Source organism: Mustela putorius, unplaced genomic scaffold, assembly GCF_011764305.1.
Source record: "Mustela putorius furo isolate JIRA1106 unplaced genomic scaffold, ASM1176430v1.1 tig00000129_pilon_pilon_pilon, whole genome shotgun sequence".
In the NCBI taxonomy this organism is placed as follows: Eukaryota; Metazoa; Chordata; class Mammalia; order Carnivora; family Mustelidae; genus Mustela; species Mustela putorius.
Genome location: NW_025421290.1, coordinates 39251937 through 39265294, shown reverse-complemented (window position 1 = coordinate 39265294; position 13358 = coordinate 39251937). Strand labels below are relative to the sequence as shown.

The 13358-nt window shown below is 40.6% G+C and overlaps 1 protein-coding gene across 1 annotated transcript in view; it reads right to left on the bottom strand.

Annotated features, from left to right (window-relative positions):
* Window positions 1-5266: 5266 nt before the first annotated feature.
* ENTPD5 (ectonucleoside triphosphate diphosphohydrolase 5 (inactive)) overlaps window positions 5267-13358 on the bottom strand; it is a 46880-nt gene continuing 38788 nt past the window's right edge. Inside the window, exons 14-17 of the mRNA XM_004739288.2 lie at window positions 12168-12308; window positions 11405-11461; window positions 9159-9274; window positions 5267-6528 (exon numbers count right to left, since the gene is read on the bottom strand). Of these exons, the coding sequence (XP_004739345.1) occupies window positions 6442-6528; window positions 9159-9274; window positions 11405-11461; window positions 12168-12308 (401 nt within the window). The 3' untranslated portion in view covers window positions 5267-6441. The remainder of the gene's footprint in view (window positions 6529-9158; window positions 9275-11404; window positions 11462-12167; window positions 12309-13358) is intronic.

The window sequence follows — 13358 nt, the reverse complement described above, 5'->3', positions numbered from 1 at the left end:
TGGAACGGACAGAAAGATACTCCATGGAAATGAAAAGAAAACTGGATTAGCTATACTCCAGTCAGACTTTAAAACAAAGACTAGGGGGCACCTGGGTGGCTCAGTCGTTGGATGTTTGCAGATACTAACAGACCTAAAGGGAGATAAAGCAATATGGTAATAGTAGGAGACTTTAATATCCCACTCCTGTCAATAGATAATTCATCCAGACAGAAGAATCAATACAGAAATACTGGACTTTTATACCACATGGACATAACATACATACTCAGAACATTCCATCTAGAAGGTAGAATACACATTCCTAAGTGTATGTAGAATGTTATCAAGAATAAATCAGGCCAAAAACCAAGACTCAACAAATTAAAGAAAATGGAAATTCTATCAAGCATCTCTGGTATGAAAGTAGACCACAATGGTATACAACTATAACTTAATTACAAAAAAATGGGAAAAGGCACAAATACGAGATTAAATAATGTGCTTTTGAACAACCAGTGTGTCATCAGGAAATAAAAGAGAAATTAAAAAACCTAGAGACAAATGAAAACCAAAATGTGACACCAAAATATATAAGATGTAGCAAAAGCAGTTCTAAGAGGGAAATTCATGCCCACTTGAAGAAACAAGGAAAATATCAGATTGCCAACATAACTTTACATCTAAAGGAACTTTCTAGAAAAAGAACAAAGCCTGAGAATAGTGGAAGGTAGATTAAAGCAGAAACAGAGACAAAAGACAATTAAACAATGAATGAAACTAAGAGTTGGTTCTTCGAAAAGATAAAATCTACAAATCTAAAGTAGACCAAGTAAAAGTAAGAGCAGACTCAAAATCGGAAAGTAAAGAGAAGTAGTTAGTATAACTGAATTTATTTACCACAGAAATCCAAAGGATCCTAAGAGACACTGAACAATTACATGCCAACAAGCTGGACAACCTAGAAATGAATAAATTCTTAGAAATGTACAACCTTCCAAAATAATCATGAAAAAACAAAATATGAATAGACTGATTACTAGTAAGGAAATTTGAAACCGTAAATTAAAAATTTCCCAATAAACCAAAGTCTAGAAACAGCTTCCCTGGCAAATTCTACCAAAGTTTTAAGGAAGATTTAATACCTCTCACAATCTTCCAAAAGAGAAGGATTAGCTTCCAAATGCAATGTATAAGGCCAGTATTACTCTCATTAACCAAAACCAGGCAAAGATACCACAATTTATAGGCCAAAATTTATAGGTTCATCCTTGATGAACACAGATGCAAAAGTCCTCCTCAACAAAATATTAACAAATCTAATAATACATTAAAAAGGATCATAGAGGGGCACCTGGGTGGTTCAGTGGGTTAAAGCCTCTGCCTTCAGCTCAGGTTCTCTCTGCCTGCCTCTGCCTACTTGTGATATCTCTCTCTGGGTCAAATAAATAAAATCTTTAAAAAAAAAAAAAAAAGGATCATCCACCATAATTAAGTTACTCCAGGGACGCAAGGAGAGTTCAACCTACGGAAATCAATTCTATAGGTTAACAGAAGGAAAGACAAGTCATTTTATCATCTTAATAGATGTACAAAATCATCTGACAAAATTCAATATACATTTATGCTAAAAATTCTCAACAAAGTGGGCATATTAGGGAATGGGGAATGTACTTCAACATAATACAGGCCATATATGACAAACCTTTAGCTAGCATCATACTTAAAGGTACAAAGCTGAAAGCCTTTCATCTTAAGAACAGGAACAAGACAAGAATGCCCATTCTCACCTCTTTTATCCGTCATAGTACTGTAAGTCCCAGCTACAGAAATTAGGCAAGAAAGAAAAATAAAAAGCAGCCAAATCAGGAAGTAAAACTCACTATTTGCAGATGACATGATACTGTATATAGAAAGCCCTAAAGACTCCATCAAAAAACTGTCGGTACTAAAAATAAATTCAGTAAAGTTACAGGATATAAAATTAATACACTGAAACTGGTGTTTCCAAACTAGTGTTTCCAAACAGTAAGAACAAAGCGCCAGAAGTTAAGAAAACAATCCCATTTAAAAAACAAAATGAGGGGCGCCTGGGTGGCTCAGTGGGTTGGTTAAAGCCTCCGCCTGCAGCTCGGGTCATGATCTCAGGGTCCTGGGATCGAGCCCCGCATCGGGCTCTCTGCTCAGCGGGGAACCTGCTTCCTCCTCTCTGCCTGCCTCTCTACCTACTTGTGATCTCTGTCAAATAAATAAATAAAATCTTAAAAAAAAAAAGAAACAATTCCATTTACAATTGTATCACAAAGAGTAAAATACCTATAAATAAACGTAATCAATGAGGTGAAAGATCTGGATGCTTAAACAGCAAAGACACTGAGGAACTGAACACACAAATGGAAAGCTAGTCTGTGCTTATGGGTTGGAATAATATTACTAAAAACTCCACATTACCCAAAGCAATCTCTAGACTCCATGCAGTAGTTCTCTAAATTCCAACAGCATAGGACACAGAATTAGAACAAATGATTCTTAACTCTGTGTGGAACCACATTAAATCCCGAATAGCCAAAGCAGTCTTGAGGAAGAAGAACAAAGAAGATGTCACACTCCCTAATTTCAAACTATACTACAAAGGTGTAGTACCTAAAACAGTATGGTACAAAAACAGACAGAGATCAAATGGAACAGAACTGAGCGTCCAGAAATAAACCCACACACATCAAAGCAATTAACCTACCACAAAGAAGCCAACGATCACATGTAGTAGAGAAAAGTCAGTTTCACTTACATGGGGAATCTCAACAAAAGGACAAACAAAATAAAACAAAACAAAACAAAAAACAAAAACCACCTCACAGAAAACAGACTAGTGGTTACCAGAGGAGGAGGAGGTCAACTGTTTGATGACTAGATTTGTAGTGGTGATCATTTGTAGTGTATACGGATGTTAAATTATAAAGCTGTACACCAGGAACTTATATAATAAAAAAAGATTTATGTAATTCTTTTTAATGCCAGTCATAAACTTACACAATTGCCTTCTAATGAAGATAAAAATTAAAAATACCAAATTCATGCATTTTTGTTAAAATTGCTGTTTTAAAATTCCTAACGCAATGCAGATGAAACATAAATTACTTTAACCTTTGTTAAAGGTGCGCACGGGACTTTCTGAAAAAGAAATCTTATTAATGTTAATTATTTCCTTATCACAGCACCAGGTTTCAATTTTATTTATGGTTTCTCTCTGGGACACTATTGGCTGTTCTGTAATAAAACAATAAATAATTTAATTGCACAGGTCTGACAAAAGGAACCAGGTCAAAAAGGAAATTCAATTAGCAGCAGAATCTGTTCACGTATGGTTGCAGACGGGTGGCTGACTTGCCAGGGAAGGGGTATCTTGCTTTGGGTTTTTGAAAAACCTCACTTCACAGTACTAGAGAATCCTTTTAAAGAGATTTGTGCATCCACTGGATTTGTACACTGTAAAAAACACCTTGCCCAAAAGTCTGATTTGAAGATGAAATGAGAAGAAACAGTCTGCTTTTGGGCTAAACTAAGCTATTTTTAGAATAATTTTTGAAGGAATGAGAAATCTGTTACCACAGGGGTAGTTTTACAGGCAAAAGCAGAATATTTTTAAGATGCTAAAAAAGTGACAGCATGAACCTTCCTGGGATCTCAGGAGAAATGGGCCCAGACGCAATAGGGCAATTACCGTGAAAAGCCATGTGAGTACAGGCAGAGTCCAGAAAGGTCACTGTAGGGGAAAAAAAGGTCATTTTAAACAAAATATAGAAAGGTAGCCCACCCAGGTAGGGATATCATGGACTCTGCAAGTGCGCGAACCAAATCCGGCAAGACAGGAAGAATTTAAGGCACACTTTGCAAGGACCTCCACGACCCACAGAGGATGTTCTTCGTACGATAGTGATGGTGGTAACAAACACAGAACATCCGCTCGTGCCTGGCCATGTCCTTAGTATTAGAAACATTAAAAACACATTTATAGAGAGGGAACAACCAGCGATATTAGATTCTGCAGGACCCCTTAACAAGAGGCCCAAAAGGTACACTAAGGGGAAATAAGGATAATTATAGAAAAATTGGTTTTTCTAAGTAATAAAAATTCTCATTCCAAACTGCTCCTAAAATGGATAAATTAATTCTCTAGATATTCTCATCAAGATAATCAGAATATATGTAGATACACTTCTGGAATTTTACTGCATCTACCCAAGATTTCTGAAGGTACCGGGGATGGTCACAGGAGTTGGCGAACAGTACCCGGCCCGCGTTCACAGGCTTCCGAGACAAGCTGTGCTGGTAAGCGCCACGGGATCTTCGCTCTCTGGGCCCATCAAGCTGGACGAGTCCAGTGAACACAGTTTACCTCTCGGAAAACAAGTTGGTTTCTACTAGAGGAAACGGTCTCTCTCCCTGATCATATGAAACAACATTTAGTATATGATGACTAGTTCTAACACCCTATTTTTTTGGATAAAGATGGGTCTAGAAGCCATATGGTATGTTAAAGAAGAGACATAAAGGACTTGGGAGCTTTCTCAAAGGACTGAAAGGCTGTGGAAGGAGGGATTAGAGCAGAACTAAGACCACTGAGAAGACAGATAATTTGAGCTCAATATAAAGGGGATTTTCTTTTAAACATCAGTGTAGTCTAAAAACGGAGTGAGCTTCTAAACACATCCCTAAACAGCAGCTGAATGATAACCAGTCAGATATGTTGAGGGAACTCTTCAATGGGCATAAGATTGGGTTTGAACTTTGGCTGTTCCTAATCCTAAAGATTCTATTATTTCATTCTGTAGCATTTTTGAGAAAGACAACAAGTATTAAAGGTGACCTCAGTATAGTAAAAGTTGGAAAAATCTGAAGGAATTCCACAATGTATTTAAAAATAACTAAAATTTGGGGGATGAAGATATGGAAATTTGCCTAGTTACTTGCACATACCAGATGTCAAATACTGACTCAATGGAAAGACTAAAAAATAAGGTTCCCCAGGAGCTGATGTGAGGGCCAGGTATATTACCATCTTTTCTGAAGGATCTGAAAGAGTCTACTGTGAAGGCTACAAGTTTGGGCAGATTTATATAAACTGTACTGGGAAAAAGCTGGAGGCAAGGAGCCAAGGCAAAAGAGACAGATTTTAGAAAGATCTTTCAAGTCCAAGAGCACTCGAGTGGGTAGAGAAGCAGCAGATAATGGTCATGTTAAAAAAAAAAAAAAAATATATATATATATATATATACACACAAGATAATGACTTTCAGGGAAAATAATTAATAGAATCAAGAGTTCTGAACACTCAAACTCAGAAAGAAAATCCACCGTACTGATGTGGGCCCAAATGTCCAACCAAATCAAATGTTAGATACCACCAAAAAGGATCTCAGAAACTGTGGAACTAGGCAAACAATTTACAGGAAGTTAGCTAAAATGATCAGCACCAGGGCAGTAAGAGGTACTGCTAAATAATGGAGAATTAAAGGACAACCTGAAAGGAGCTGTGCCCAAAATCTAGAGGCCAGATCTTAGAAATACAAAGAAAACACATTTAGGATGAGAAATTAAATGCATTAGCTTGGGAGGAAGTATGGGCGCTGAACACACACAGTCCTGTGAAGTTGGATGTGGTAGTTAATCCCAGGGTGTCGATTAAAAGTTGATTAAAGAGGGTGGTCTATTCAAGGAAGCCACCCCTCCCAAACCCTGTCCTTAGAGACTGGCTGTCCTCCGTTTCTAAGATGGGGTCTGCACAGCTAGGAGCTGCCCTCCCGTCTGGCCAAGATTTAGGATGCCTCTCAGCTGTCTGGCTGGAAATGGCGGAAAGCAGGATCACATAATTTCAGATTCGTTACCTTTTTCCCCCCTTGAAGTTACACATGAAAAGCAAAAGCAGGTATTTTCTTCTTTCTCTTTTTTAGGGGAGCTGGGTGGAAATAAAGGCGGGACACAGCAATGTGTATGAGGAGGAGAAAAATACTGGTGTTGACATCGCATGAGACTGCAATCAGTGGGCTTAGTTTAACATGGAAGAGGAAATAGAGTATGTTCAAAGGAATGAGGCACTCAAAGGGTTGAAATGAGATTTTTCTTTGGTTCCCAAGGACCTGTCCCTAGGCTCTCCAAGGTTAAGTTCCAAAGCGCTTTTGGCTTTGTGACACACGAAGAATCTCAAAGCTTTAGATTCTGGTGCCAGCTGTGCAAGCAGAGTGGTTAGGTCAACAGTTCACATTAAATGTATAAACTTAATGAGTCCCAAATCTCTAGACTCAAGGGCAAGACTTGCGTCCAAAACCCCCTTCTACCTGATGAATCCAGCTGCGGGGCTTCAGTCCAGGCTATCCTCAGACTGGCTCAGAACATGACTGAGTCCTTTCTCCTACTTTTAGAAAGGTTGTTGGAGAATGCAGTCCTCAGAAGAAGGGCTTGGCCTCAGTGAGAGATGCCCAGGGACTGCAGCAGATGGAAGGTGGCCCCCAAGGCCCAGCCTGTCTCTATGTTGTTCACTTTCTTTGAGAGCTGTTGAGGAGGAAAAAAAAAAAGTTCACATCTGCATCAATTTTCAGCTCTAGCAAACATGACACAGGCAGAGAGTATCTACAAAGATCATCCACATGGCCAGACCAAGGTAAAATTTGGGGTAGCCTGTCTTGGGAGGCTTCCCACTACCCACAGTGTAACAGTTTCCTTCCTGCCGTGGCTTACACCTGCCAATCTGATCTCTGAAAATTCTGGCCCAGGAAGGGGTCTCACCCAGACCTTCTTGAAAGAGGCTTCTGAATTCTTTCCCTACCCCAGAACTGAATACATGAGGAACTGGGAATAGATTTAGAGGTAGCAAAGAACATACCAAACTTCTCAATTCATACTCTGTAAATAACCAAAATTTCTTAAGCACTAATTAATAACCAATCAAGGCATTTAAGGCATTCTAGCCAGGTTGTGCCTCAGTTAGTTCAGTGACTTCGGGCAAGTGTTTAGACCTGATTTCCTCTACTATGTAACAAACAGATTAGATTAGTATTTATCAAACTGTTTTCTTTAGAATCTTAGGAATTCTTGGAAGTGCTTTGAAAGAGCAAGGGAGGCCAAATGCTAAAGGAGTTCCAGGCCCCCTTTCTCTGCTTCCACCAGACAGCAAAACTTTGATCAGCTTTACTGGCCTTCTGTGGAAGCTTCTGTTGAACAGTGATGTCACCACTGATAACACCACACACGAAAGAGTCTGGAAATCAGTGAACTGGATTTAGTCTGTCTTTCTAGGACTAATTTCTTATGATACAATACTTCTGCTTCTGTGTTGACCTGATGAAATCTATACTAGGCACTATGACAAAAACTGGGAAGAAAGGCAGTGAACCACCACCTTGAGATTTAGTTTGTGACATGTGAGTAAGATTGGGAGTGCCCCCCACAACCCCCAATGCTCCTCTGCCCTCAGGCCTGGGCTGCTGGCCCAAGGGTGAAGAAGCTGAAATAAAGTGGCCTCTGGGCCAGAGAAATGCCTGTCACTGAATTTAATTCTGCCACCATTGAAATAACAAAGACTAAAAGGATGGCAGCACTGGAAATGACAGAAAACTGTCTTTAAATGACACGGTTAGGGCGCCTGGGTGGCTCAGTGGGTTGAGCCTCTGTCTTCGGCTCAGGTCATGATCTTAGGGTCCTGGGATCAAGTCCCACATCAGGCTCTCTGCTCTGCAGGGAGCCTGCTTCTTCCTCTCTCTCTCTCTCTACCTACTTGTGATTTCTCTGTCAAATAAATAAATAAAATCTGCTTTAAAAATAAATAAATAAATGACACGGTTATTGTTGATCCTTAAGTAGAGGAAGTTAACTTTGTATGTATTAAGGACTTAAGATAACCTTTCTTATCCACAAATCTATCCCCAACTGGTGTGAAATGCCTACACTGATAATACCAATATTAATAACTTTCTATGTGCCAGGCATTTTGCCTTACATACAGTATCTCAATTTTTATAACAGCCCTAGGAAATAGGTAAAGATCCCTAAGTTTGGATGAGAAACCTAAAAGTTAGAGAGGGGAAGTAAATCACTTAGGTTACAGAGGTGGTAAGCTTGCAGACACAGAACGTGAGCCCAGATTTGATGGACAATGGAGTCATCCTTTAAATACTTCGTGATACTGACTCTTCTGGCAAGTAATTCTTTGGTAAGCACCTTAAATGTTGATATTCCTGTCAGATGCAATGCGTTAAATCCAAATACCTTTAGTGCAAAGTTCAAAGTTGCCTGTGCCATACTTCTATTTTTGTCACATCTCCTCTAATAAGACTATATGCTACTTGAGGACAAGATTTTTTATCTTAATTATCTTGTAACCATAACGTATAGTCATTCCACTACGGTACAGGAGAAAAGAAAGTCAGTGGGATGGATGAAACATGAAAAGATGTTTTCCTACAGACAAAGCGGAGCGCGCACAAGTGGATGGAAAAGGAAGACAAAGAGGGACCCACGATTCACGAGACACCGAATATATGCGGCACATATAAAGTAAGACATACTACATATACACAAGGCATTCAACGCCAATGAGAACTGGAATAACCCACTCACGGAGGACACCCTTTTGTCCTAGGCCAAATAAAACCATCTGACGGGCTAATGAGCGCACGCATGCTACCAGCCAGTGTATCTGTCCCTGTGCCTCTCCAAACTGAACAAATTTATGTGACAGCCACAGGCATCTCCTGTCCCTGGGTCCCCTTGATCAGCTCTAGTACTTACAACCATACTGTCAGCAACAGAGAGATGCAGGAAATATGAACCCAGGGTTTAAGAGTCCGGCACTTCCAACACGCCTGTACCCTATCCTGTGTGTTCCTAGCCCCACTGCCTTCCCTGTGCTTCTTGCCCTTGCCCTCTGAACTGGCTTTAATAAACCATGTGACTTGGGCCCCTTGATTCGGGATGCAAGCCTTCTGCTCTGTGACCCCTGGGATAGCTTGCCTGGGAATATACTTAGAAGCTACCGTTGCATCAAGCCAATTTCCCGCGTTTGTGATGTCTTGCACAGCCCCTCGCCCACAGCCCGCATAATTCCGCCTGCAGCTACTCTGATCACCACAAAAGTGCTTTTCCTAATTCCCAAGTCAGCAGACTGTTTTACGATCCTCTCTTACCTGTAAGACGGTGCTGTCTACAAAGCCAAAGCCGTCCTTCAACAGGGCTGTGATGTAACTGAGATCCATGCACAGGAACGGACTGCCCGAGGTGAAGTTTTCCAAGTTATCACACACTGAAAGGGAGGGAGAGTGAAGAGGAGAATTTAAGTTTGCCACCAGGTGGCAGGTGTACGATTTTCTCCCACTAGAGACTTAGGATAAGCGAAGCAGAATTCTCCCCGTGGTTGATGCCCGCGAGTCGTGGAGACTGGAGCTGTGCGCATTGACCGAGCCTCTTGCATATATTCCATCTCACCCCTCAAATGGATTATAGTTTACTTAGTTTTTAATTTATTTTTAAAATCTTTTAAGATTTTATTTATTTCTTTGACAGAGAGAGACACAGCAAGAGAGGGAACACAAGCAGGGGACTTGGGAGAGGGAGAAGCAGGCTTCCCGCTGAGCAGAGAGCAGGATGCGGGGCTTGAGGCCAGGACCCTGGGATCACGACCTGAGGTGCAGGCAGATGCTCAAGGACTGAGCCACCCAGGCACCCCGCCCCTATATATTTTTAAAATTTTATTTATTTATTTATCAGAGAGGAAGAGGGCACAAGCAGGGAGAGTGGCAGGTAGAGGGAGAAGCAGGCTCTCTGACGAGCAAGAGCTGGACATGGGACTCGATCCCAGGACCCTGTGATCATGAAACTGAGCTGAAGGCAGACGCTTAAGCGTCTGAGCCATCTCAGGGTTGTTAAGCTCGGGCCCCGCATTGGGCTCTGCACCGGGCACGGAGCCTCCTGCGGATTCTCTCTCTCCCCATCTTCCTGTGCCCCTCCCTCTCTTCCCTCTTCTTCCCTGCCTCTGTCTCTCTCCCCCTCCCTCCTTCTCTGCAAAAAAAAAAATTTAAAAAGTAAAATTTTTTTTCTGTTTTAATATTTCATGCAATATGTGAATTGTACAAAAAAGTACAATTTGCTGATACTATCCACTGTAGGAAATAAATCTTTACTAAAGTATTTGAAAAAAAAAAATGGGCAAAGGACCTGAATAGACATTTTTCCACAGCAAACTTACAGCACCCAACAGACACAGGCAAAGAAGCTCAGCATCACTCATCATCAGGGGATGCAAATCAGAACCACAATAAGGGATCACCTCACACCAATCAGAATGTCTAGTGTCAAACAGAAAAGAAATAACAAGTGCTGGTGAAGATGTGGAGAAAAAGGCCCCTGTGACGTGCAAACTGGTGCAGCCTATGGGTAAGAGTACAGAGGATCCTCAAAAAATTAAAAACAAATACCGTGTGATCCGGTAGTTCTACTACTGCCTACTACCCCAAGAAAATGAAAACAGTAATTCAAAAAGATATAAACACCCCTGGGCTTATTACACTATTTAGAAGAGCCAAATTATGGAAGCAGCCCAAGTGCCCACTGATAGATGATGGATAAGGATGGGGTGCGTGTGTATGTATACATAATAATATACGTATACAATGTACATTATACATACACTATTTATTATGTGCACACACACACACATCTTCTATATATATGTATTCATAATACACACACATACACACAATGGAATATTAGTAATAACAAAGAATGGTACATTGTCATTTGTTATGATGTGAATGGATCTAGAGGGTGTTATGCTGAAATTCAGTCAGACAGACAAAGACAACTATCATATGATTTCATTTATACATGGAACCCTCCCCCAAAAACCAAATGAACAAACAAAGAAAAAAACAGACTCTTTAATAGAACTGGTGGTTGTCAGAGGGAAGATGGATAGGGGGATGGGACAAACAGGTGAAGGAAATTAAGAGGTAAAAACTTCCAGCTGTAAAATGAGTCACAGGGATAAGTACACCACCGGGTGTACTGCAACAGTGTTGTATGGAGACAGACAGTGACTATATTATTACAGCAAACACTGGGTAATGTACATAATAGCCCAACCTATATGTCGTATACCTAAAACTGATATAAATTGTATTTTAATTATACTTCAATAATAGAAAAAAAAAAAGGAAGGAAGAAAGAACTGTAGAAAAGAAGAAAAGGTTTTCACCATCTCCCCAAAGCCTCTTGTATTCCCATGGATTTTTATGCCACTTAATGCTTTTAATTCTGGGCAAAAATGGGAAACTAGGCTTTCTGCTGACTGCGGTGCTCTGGGTCACTTTCAGGTGACTGGAGTTCACAGGCACAGAGGCACAGACTTGCCTTCATGGCTTCCACTAGCACTTACCTTCCCTTGCTTTTCTTTCAAAATCTTCAACTTTTAAAACACCCCCCGTTTCATAATCTACAATGAAACAGTAGCTCATGTCAAAAAGCCTTCAAGGAAACAAGGAAATTCATCCTAGTGATATTCATAATAATGAAAAAAAAACAAAAGTGAATTTTCTAACATTACAGAACTGGCTAAACAAATATGACACAGCCATACAATATAATCTGTGTAGTCTATTTTATTAATAATTATTCTATGTATATTTAATCACAATAAAAAACCTGACCTAAAAAAACAGAAAATAGGAAATTAATTCCTGTCTCAGGCCATCACAGAGCATACATACATTCACAGAGCTAACAAAAAGCATTACTATTGTGATAAGGAAATAGAAGTTATCAAGGGGGAGGAAGAAACTTTTTGGGGTAATGGATGTCTTATTTTGAATTTGGTGATGGCTTAATGGTATATGCCTACGTCGAAACTTAGTAAATTATACAATTTAAATATTTGTATTTTATTTTATATCAATTATATCAACAAAAATGTAAAAAAAATAGACTTCATATGTATCTCTTTACACCACTTTCTAGCAAAAGGTTCTAAATCATATTCAACCTTCCACTGCGGCAGCTAATGTCATTCAACAGCCAGCACTGGAGAAGAGTCGTCAGATCACTTACGACAAAGCATTTCAAATACTCCTCTTCTCCCTTTCCCTTCCCCAGGACAGCTCTGCCCAGTCTCCTCCCCAGGCTGATTCCCGGAGTAAACTTACCAATCATGTCTGTGTCCACAGCACGATCGTAATAGTAAGAGAAAGCATAGAAGGAGCTCTTCCGGACCTCGTCTGGCTGGTGAAGTTTTCCTTGGACCACCCTCAGCACTTCAGCATAGCAGGGCTCGAAGCCCATTTCCCCTGCCAGGGAACCATGAGGAAAATGAGCGCTCCCTAAGGCAAGCTGCCGGAGCCAACAAAGAGACACCAGGAGGATCAAGGAAAGCAGCACACTGAGGCTCAGGACAAAGGGCTGACAGAGATGAACAAGCTTCCACAGCCCTGTCACTCTGGACGAAAGGCACCTGCTTCCCCACGGCAGCTTCCCTCCTGAACCTGTTCACCACAAATTGTCTTATCCAGCTTCAAGCTGCTGTCTAGCCCATGTTCCTTGGTATTTATGAGAAGCATCCAGAAGTCTCAACACTGGCTTCACTGGAAACACTGAGATTTTTCCTTGATTTTAAGGTCTTTGCTTTTTATAATATCTAAGATGAATTATTCTTTCTAATGTCTCAGTTTTTAGTGTTACTATAATTTAAAAAACTAAACATTAAGGGCACCTGGGTTGCTCAGCTGGTTCAGCGTCTGCCTTTGGGTCAGGTCATGATATTAAAGTCCTGGGATCGAGTCCCACATCAGGGAGGAGTCTGCTTTTCCCTCTCCTTCTCGCTCGCTCTCATTATTTCTGTCTCTTTCAAATAAATAAATAAAATATCTTTTTTTTTTTTTTAAGATTTTATTTATTTATTTGCCATAGAGAGAGAAGCGAGAGCAAGCACAGGCAGACAGAGTGGCAGGCAGAGGCAGAGGGAGAAGGAGAAGCAGGCTCCCTGCCAAGCAAGGAGCCCGATGCGGGACTCGACCCCAGGACGCTGGGATCATGACCCGAGCCGAAGGCAGCCGCTTAACCAACTGAGCCACCCAGGCGTCCCAATAAAATATCTTTTTAAAAAAGCAGCTAAATATTAACAGAATTTAAAATTTCTAGATAGAGTTTCTCCTTGCAGAAGTCAGAGACCCTTAAAGCATTAGGCCCAGGTTGAGAACAGGTTACTAATGGATCCGCATAGCACTTGTGCAGGGAAAGAGCAGGACAGAGGGACAATTGCCTTGTTTGCTGTCATTTCACATTATTCCTTTATGGCATACCAAGATCTATCTGGAATGAGTCCCTTCAAAATACAAGCT